Raw genomic sequence first — 9,537 nt, forward strand, 5'->3', positions numbered from 1 at the left:
GGCAGGGACCTCCTCTTACTCTTATTTGTATCTCCCTCAGTCTTCCACTGTATCCTACATATATAATGCCTTTTGGGTAAGCACATTACTAATAAGACCCTAAGCCCAGAGAGGAAAACAAAACAAAATAAAGCACATCAATCTGACAAAATTAAAAGCTTGCATATGGTGAAAAGATACCATAAATCAAGATTAAAAAAAAAAATGAGGCAAGATATTTTCAACACAAATAACAAAGGAAGAACATCCTACAAACAAGAAAATGACAAACATCCCAATCCCTGTTTTAAGAAAAAAGATATAAAAAGAAGTCAATAAAGAGGAAATCAAAATAGTCAATAAATACATATAAAATGCTCAATCCTACCAGGAACTAGAGAAATGTAAATGAAAACAAAAAGATACCAAATTTCAACTCTGAAAAATAGGAAATATTAAAATAGCCAAAATTGGCAAAGATATAGAAGAAAAATGGTACTCATTTTCTTGACAAAGTATAAACTGTCACAACCACTTTTTAGAGCAATCTGACAACAGCTAGTACAAATGAAGACACACATGCCCACAACTCAGTAACTCAAAATCTAGGCCTATGTCCAAACCCTTGTTCATCTGCACAAGGTAACATGCACAAAGATGCTCACTGCACAGAACAGAAAATGACCTATTTATTTCTTAATAGGAAAACAGAAAAGTAAGGTATATAATATATTCCCATGATGAAATACTAAGCAGAGGAAATTGAAGAGAATGACATGGCTCTTTGAAATGTGGATAGGTTCAGAAACATAATTGAGCAGGTGAAAAAAGCAAGATGAAAATGTATTCACTCATAAAAATATTCTGGTATTAAATAATGGCAATGGTTATACAACCTTACAAATATACTAAAAACCACAGACTTGCACCCTTTAAAAGGGTGAATTTTGCATGTGAATTATATCTCAATTGAAAAAAAAGATTCACTAGCATGATCCTCTTCATGTTGATTTTAAGACACAATACATTATTATTTGTAAGCAATATAAATGTGCAAGATAAATAGAATGGAAGAAAGGCAGAAGGGTTGGAAGAAAAGGCTGGGAAGCATTTTAAAACATTAGCTGCATCTCTAATAGTTAATTCTCCAGAATCCAAACAAGGAATCAAATATGATAATATGTAAACATTTACTCATTCTTGGTAGTGGGGATTTGAATGTTTGTTATATCATTCTCTGCATTTCCCCATGCCTTTTTTTTTTTTTTAATTAAAAAAAGCAGCCATAGACTACAAAGGGCAAAAAAGGCACATCACAAAAGACAAATGGTAAATAAATACATAAGGAAAGTTATGTGGCACTGCTAATCATATAAATGCAAACCAAAATGAGGTCATTTTTCTATACAGATTGGCAAAGATTTTTTTTAAGCTGTTAATTTCTAGTTCATATGCCTGAGGAAATATAAACTGGGACAATCTTTTTGGAAGAAAGTTTGGTAATATATAACAAAATTTTAACTCTGTATACCTTTTAACTCCACTACTTCCCTTCTAGAAATTTAACGTAAGTAAATTATTAGAAAAACCATCAAAATGAATGCCAAAGATGTCCATCACAGCATTATTCATAACAAATCAAAACTGGGAACAATCCAAATGAAGCATAATAAAGCCATATACAATGTCATGCCAGAAAAATCCAACAATTTTAAAAGATGATATGCCACAAGGGTAGGAATGTTCCTCTGTGCTTTATCTCCAGCTCTAAGAAGGGTGCTAGGGCCAGGTGCGGTGGCGCATGCCTGTAATCTCAGCACTTTGGGAGGTAAAGGCGGGAGGATCACCTGAGGTCAGGAGTTCGAGACCAGCCTGGCCAACATGGTGAAACCCCATCTCTACTAAAAATACAAAATTAGCCAGGCGTGGTGGCGCATGCCTATAATCCCAGCTACTTAGGAGGCTGAGGCAGGAGAATTACTTGAACCCAGGAGGCAAAGGTTGCAGTGAGCCAAGATCATGCCATTGCACTCCAGCCTAGGTGACAAGAGGGAAACTCTGTCCCAAAATGAAAGAAAGAAGGAAGGAAAGGAAGGAGGGAGAGAGGGAGTGAGGGAGGGAGGGAGGCAGGCAGGCACACACACGCATAGTAGGAGCTAAAAAACACACACACACAGTTGTTGAATGAATCAATGTTAATAGTTAATACTGATGTGTATGTGTATATATATAAAGATGTCTAACAAATATTAACTATGGTTATATATGAAAATTTCAGATAACTTCTCTATGTTTTGACTTTTCTACAATGAACAAATATTTATAAATTAGAAAAACACATTTCATTTGTTTAAAAAAATGAACAAGGTTCTTCACAAAAGCTACAATTGTGCCATGTAATTTCCCAACTTCTATAACATCTCTTTTGAAGATTCAAAACAAGAAAAGTTATATATCTTAGAACTATAAAAGTGATGTTAAGTAGTGGGGATTACCTGTAATAAATGACTAGAAAGGCAAGAAACAGGCCAAGATTGGTCCATGGAAGACCCATGGGAAAGAAACTTCAAAGAACCAAGAGAAGGAACAAAGGACCTTTAAGGCAAAATTATCAAACCAAGTGATATCTCTGCCTGGCCTACTTCACAAAGATAGGTAGTTCTACAGAGGGGCACCTACAATAATGAATATAAAAGACTTCTGTATAATTCAGGTAATGCATCATAGAATGGACAGTGATAGGCCCAGCACAATGGCTCATGCCTGTAATCCCAGCAATTTGGGAATTCGAGGCTGGTGGATTGCCTGGGCCGAGGAATTGGAGACCAGTCTGGACAACACAGTGAAACCCCATCTCTACCAAAAAAACACACACACACACAAATTGCCAGGCATGGTGGTCCATGCCTGTAGTTTGACCTACTGGGGAAGTGGCTTGAGACCAGGAGATGGGAGGATGGCGTGAGACCAGGGGATGGGAAGATGGCTTGAGTCCAGGAGGTGGAGGTTGCAATGAGCTGAAATGACACAATTACAACCCAGCCTGGGTGACAGGGCCAGACCCTGTCAAAAAAAAAAAAAAAAAAAAAAGAATGGACAGTGACAGTAACTATAAAATATGTCCAGAAAAACCCAAGTTTAAATTTTTCTTTTCTGAAAAAACTATTGTTAGGTAATCATTCACTGGAATTTAATGAGGCAAATACCTTGGAAGATTTACCTTTTCTGTTTCCATTAAATAAATTTTTATTAGCAACAATAATAACAATCAGCTTCCATATATTGGGCAATTTATGTGTGCCAGATTGTATGCCAAATACTTTCTACCAGCAGTTCTCAGAGTGTAGAATTAGGACCTCAGGATCCCTATGATCTTTTCAGGTGATTGGTGACGTCAAAACTATATATATAATAAAATCTATGAAGTTATTTGCCTTTTTCAATTCTCATTCTCTCATGAGTGTACAGCAGAGTTTTCCAGAGGCTCCAGCACATGTGATAACACAATAGACTGAAAAGAGAAGCAGGTAAGAGGACCTAGGTGTCTTCTATTAAAACAAAGAGATTTGAGGGGGAAAAAAAAAAAAAAGAAAAATAAACAATGTCCCTTTTGTCAGTGTTTTTAAAGAAAATGTTAATTTTTCATTAAAATTTACTTATATGTTAACATGTAATAAGTTATTACCTTTAAACAAATTAATAATGTCTTTTAAATGTCTCTATTTTAATTTCTAATACAGGAAAATTAATAGATATAACTTACACAAAACAACTCTTTGTGTTCCTCAATTTGTAAGTGTAAAAGGTCTTAAGCCCAATAAATTTGACAACAGTTGATTCATATTTCAACCTCAACTTAATAGTTCTATTTTATCATCATTTCCATAATGCAAATGAGAAAACAGATACAGAAGTAACTTGTCCAAAACCACACAAGGAGTCTCTTAAACCAGCATTTGAATACAAGTCTGTAATTACTAACCCCAAATTCTCTTCATCTTTAAGCAACAGTATCTACTCAAGATATTAAAGATCACTTTTAGATCTTTAACTTTTAGACAGCTACATGCTAATCCCTATTTTTAAAACAATATTCTATATATTGGTTCTTTATTCTTTTTCAGTTTTAAAAAGTAATGTGTGCTCATTGTAATGTTTTAAATATACAGAGTTAACTTTTAAAAAAATCAAATACTAGAAAAATAACCTCCCATCACCACCACCATAAGTAGCTACTAAAGAAAACTACTGGTAAGAGTTTGATGCCCACTAATACAAATTTACTTATTTATAGACATATGCATGTATACACACACACATACTTATCTGCATAAGAACTTTTTTTAAAAATGAGATCACAATGATTTAGTGACTTGCCTTATTTCACTTAATTCTTCTTGAAGATCTTCCTGCATCTACAAATAGATATACCTTTTTTTTACAGATTATCATCATTTAATTGTATCTAGTTGAGGGCCCCTATATGGCTTGCTTCCAAATTTTGACTGTTACAAAAACAGTCACAAGAAACATGCTGTATCTTTGTGTACTTGTGAGAACATATTTGTCAGAAAATTCCTAGAAGTAAATTTGCTAGGCTAAACAGTATAAACATTAAAAATCTTAATAGACCTTGCCAATGTTCTCCAAAATACCCCTGCCCAATTTACATTCTCGCCCACAGAATATGAGATTTCCTCCAACAATTCAGCTTTTAAGTGCCTTGGAAAATTATACTTTATGTGCTTCAAAATGCACAGTAGTAAAACTGTACTCACTGGTCATCTAAATTTCATACAGACCCTACACAAATAACACTCACTGAATGTATCACAATAGTCACCCATCTTCATTTTTCTTCCTTATATCTTTTAAATGACTCAGAAGAGAAAATATACCAGATGCACACAACTTCTTAGCTAGTAAGCCCTCAAATATTAGTTACCTTGATAAAAACTTATCCAAATTATTTCAGAAGACCATTTAACACAAATCAAACTATGCAGTAAAGCTGGGCTCTAACACTTACAGGAAAATTGTTAGAGTGGATTTATTATGCTTTATCTGCCCACTCAAAGGACTAAGGCTACAAATAAAAAGCTATCAAATCATACCAGTGGCCAAATTAGCTTCCATAAAATAATAAGCAATAGATTTCATATCATAAATGTCTGTGAAACAAATTGCAATAGCAAGGATGGCTGTAACTGGAAAGTAAGTTCAAATTCACATGATACTAAAAACAAAAACATTAATATTTTAAAAGAAATGTTTCAAATGTGACTACTAATTTCAGTCATATCAGACTAGTACAAATCTTTGGTACTAATAAATAAGATTGTCTTTTTTTGCAGGTAGATAGTTTAAAAATGCATCATACTCTGGCCTACCTGTTTTGTCATGGCTAATAGACATTCCAGGCTTCACCATTTCATCAAAATCTCTTTTCTAAGATTTAGTGCCAGTAGTTTTAAACTGAAGGTCTCCCACACATATTTATCACAGAGTAAAACCTCATTAATTCAAATCCAATTAGCTCAATTCTGAAATGGTATACATAATTCTTATTAGGCCACAAGTTAAAAATACTATCATTTCTTCTCCTACAAGTTCTAATATTACTGTGAAGTAAAGGAAATCAACCTGAAAATCAATTCACTTTTCCAAACCAAAGATTTACAAAACTAAGGACTCATTCATCTTTGTGGTTGAGCAGTTCATCCTCAGTCCTAAGGCTCATCTGTTTAGCAGCTACTGTGTACAGTGAAAGTGATTCAGATTGTCACTAGAGCCAACACAGCTTATTTATTATAGAATATGAGCATTTCTTTTAAAGATCTTATAACTCAGATTTCTCACAAATTCATATTTGCAGTTTTGCCAATTTCTAGTTGGTAGAATTTTACTCTATCACTTACAGATCTACAAGATAGCTAACATAGCACCCTAAAAGGTACTGGAAGTAGACATAGAAATTCCTGGCGTTCTTATTCTATATTCTTATCATTTTGAAAGACTTTATAAGCCAAAAAATAAGTCCCAGGATTAAGTGGCATGTTTGGTGTTGCTTGAACTTACAACTAACTATTCCCAATGAACAGAGAAACCTTCTCTTGCAATCTGAATCATGTGTAATTACAGTATGACAAGGTCTCTCCTGGGCGATGTAAGCTGGCACTTTTCCCAGGACTTGTCACATCATGGGAAGCACGCATACAAATAAAAATCCAAAAATAAACATTTTAAAACAATGGCTTATGGACTGCATAGAGAACCTCCACAGTTGAGTATAAAAATTGAGGAGTCCAACCGACAAGCAGACATCTCTCACCAGAGACCTCTGAGAAGGCATCACTGCTATCAAGCAGCTTACCACGCCTAGCAACAACTCCCAGGTGTGGCCTATGTGAGCAGCACCCTCATGTTCCCTCAGGCTAGACAGAAAATCGTTAAGTATGGGAAATAAAAGTAACATCAGTACACACATCCACTGAAGCAGAAAAACAATGGTAAAATAGAGGTTGATCATCTTTAATTTTATAATGTCAATTTGTTGATTGTCAAGGTGCCTAAACAAAGTTACCTTAAGAGCTACATCTTCTGCCAACTGAGTTAATTTTCCTAATAAATGTTGCTTTTTAAAAGCTTATTTCACCTTGAAGCAAACTGTAGCCAAGTAGTAGTAATAATGTGTACCAAGGATATTAGAAGGTGGTTTCTTTTGTTTAAACTCCTCTGCTCTACAGACACATGGAAAGGGAGCGAGAGATTCCAAGAAGCATCACATCAACCTCATCAGTGACAGAAACTTGACATCGCTCATCCTTACCAGTTTGGAGGAAATATGAAATATAATAATCTCTGACTATATTTTAACAGAAAATGCTAACAAATTTCAAATGTTATTTCCTATAGGCCATGCATATTTCTAGCCCTCCATAAGAAACTGGATTGGTTTATTAACCATCCAACAAAGACCATCAAATTCAACTGTTTAAGTTTTCAGGAGGAGATATAAACCAAACCACTAAAGCCAAAAAACACAATCCTACTTCCCATTACATGAGCCCTGGAAACAAAAATAAGCACCAATACAAACCCCTGCCACCTCTAAGGCACACGGCATTTCTCCTTTCTTTATTCAGCCCCCAGAATGTTCAATAATTTCCACATAGCTCTAAGCGGAATGGATTTATTATGATGTTACTCTAAGAAACGGCAGGAGTTCTAGATGCCAATAAAGATTACGGATCAAATGGAAGATAACTACTAACCATTGTGTCGACTTAGATAAATAAACCTGCTCACAAACAAAGCACCTTATTGTATTTGTACTGTTACCTTCACTAATCCAACTAAAACAACCACACATTAGCTTTCCAGAGGTTGAAGGGAAAAGAAATCGGTATTTCTCAAACCCTCTTCAAATTTCTTTCAAAATGACACTCCGTTTCTTTTTTCCAAAACTGTCCTGCCCATTATGGAAAATGGGACCGCAGAGGCCCACTAGGATTATGCAAACTAGACTCCAAAGCTAAGAACCAAGGTGGGGAGGGACTAAAGCAAAAGGCTTCCTCCACAATGTTCCTCTTAAACTTAGCTTCGACCTTTGCAAGAACCGTCTCCCTGCAGATCACATCCGGCAGACACTTTGTAACGTTGCTCAGAATCAAAGGAGCAGTCAAGTGCCACGCGGGGGTGGGAGGGAGGAACGAGTAAGCCCCCCAAGTAAACATAAAATCCAGACTGGAGTGGGGTGTGGCGGAGGCTAAGCCACAAAAAGAAAAGTCTATGGCAACTGGTACCTGGTGCCTCATACACAGACAGGAAAGCAGAGAAGACCCTAAAGAGAACTGACTTGCCAAGACCGAACAATAACTACATCCAATACATTCTTTGCTAATAACACAGGTAAATCTTAATTTCTCTAGGACACACACACACACACACACACACACACACACGCAAAGTGTTTATTCCCTCCAGCCCCATTCCCCACATCTCCAAACTCAACAACTAATTGCACCTTCCCCACAGAACCCGCGGCTAACCCCAGAGGACTGGTGAGGGTTGGCTTGGGATGAATAAACACTCGACACCTGACGGTCCTTTCTCTGCGGTGACTTTCACCAAGCCGAAGTCGCGCGCGCGCGGGCAGGCGGGAGCCGGGACCTGGCCCGCGCGGCGCCGCGCACCCGGATCCCGAGGCTACGCCGGCGAGCGCGGCGCGGGGGGCGGGGAGCGGGGCAGCGGGACCGCCCGGGCCAAGCGATTGTTTCCTCGCCAAGCAAAGACATTTTTTATCAAGACCCTTTTGTATTCGAGCCCTACCTCTTTTTGGCCTAGGAAAGCTTTCGTGCAAGTGGAAGACGACTTTCTCCACAAAGTGCTGTATGTTACTGTGCTCCGGGCCGCGTACGAACACCATCCAGTCGTGGGTGAAGCCCTCCACGGTGGGTTTTTTCCTCACCTGGGCGCGGTGCCCCAGCTCCAGCTTCACCTGCACGGCACACTGCGGGCAGGGGGAGGAGAGACAGCCGTGAACAACAGGAAGGCGACGTTTCGGCAGTGAACGTTGCGCCTGACATTTTTTTTCCTCCTTCTTGAAACGCACATAAAAGGAAACGGCGGTGCCCTCTGCATCCACGTTTCACGTGCGTGGGCGCGCACATCCCACACCCCCAAATATACCCGCCCGGCCGGCCCGGCTCGGCCCCAGGCGCCCCGGGCCCCGCATCCACATCGGACAGGATTGTAACGGAATGTTATCCCCAGTCGGGAAAAGGGTCGGGGAAAGAGGGAGAACACACTGAGCCACGACAAGGACGATAACAAATGCATCGGAAACAAATCAGAAGGCAATGCCGGGGCGGTTTTCCGGCGTGGAAGGGTAGGTGGCTGGGACCCAGAGGGACCGAAGGGTTCCTGGCGAGCCCCCTCCCCGAAAGTACCGCGGCGACAGGCACACGCCGAGGAAGTCTTTGTGTACGTGTGTATGTGCGTGCGTGTGGAGCGCTGTGCCAGGCGGAATGGAAACTACAGGCAGCCTCTGCTGATGGGCACAAACTCCCGTGCTCTTGCCACGGGGTTCGTGCACAACAAAAATGAGACATCGTCACACACATTGAAACACACACACACACGCCCGCAGGAAAACACACCGAGGCATCCATAACTTAAAGCACCCCGCACCCCCCAACTAAAAGCCCCAGGCGATCGGCGAGGCCAGTCGAACCGAGACCCCGCAACACACTTTCAAGAGCCAAAGTGGCTCCAAAGTATCTCCCACCTCCCCCTCAAAAATGAAATTCAGAAAGGCAGGGCGGCGGGCGGACAGCCGCCGAGCCTCGGCTCGCGCTCAGCACCCCCCGGCGCTGGGGCAAAGTTGCGTGCGGCCCCGCCGCTGTCAGCCCCGCACACTCCGGCTCACACACGCGCGCCGCGGAGAACGCACCATCGTAGCGGCCGCGGCGCTTTGCGGAGGTGCGGCCGCCGAGGCTGCTCGCCGCGTCCCCGGACTGTGCCCGCAGCTCCCGGCAGCGGCGACTGAAATATGGC

General features: G+C 40.0%; 1 protein-coding gene across 1 annotated transcript in view; it reads right to left on the reverse strand.

Moving 5' to 3' along the window:
• Positions 1–9,251, reverse strand: part of MLLT3 (MLLT3 super elongation complex subunit) — a 282,499-nt gene extending 273,248 nt beyond the window's left edge. Inside the window, 2 exon segments of the mRNA XM_017949830.3 lie at positions 8,311–8,572; positions 8,575–9,251. Of these exon segments, the coding sequence (XP_017805319.1) occupies positions 8,311–8,572; positions 8,575–8,820 (508 nt within the window). The 5' untranslated portion in view covers positions 8,821–9,251.
• Between the last annotated feature and the right edge of the window lie 286 nt (positions 9,252–9,537).

Source organism: Papio anubis, chromosome 13 (assembly GCF_008728515.1).
Source record: "Papio anubis isolate 15944 chromosome 13, Panubis1.0, whole genome shotgun sequence".
Taxonomy (NCBI): Eukaryota; Metazoa; Chordata; class Mammalia; order Primates; family Cercopithecidae; genus Papio; species Papio anubis.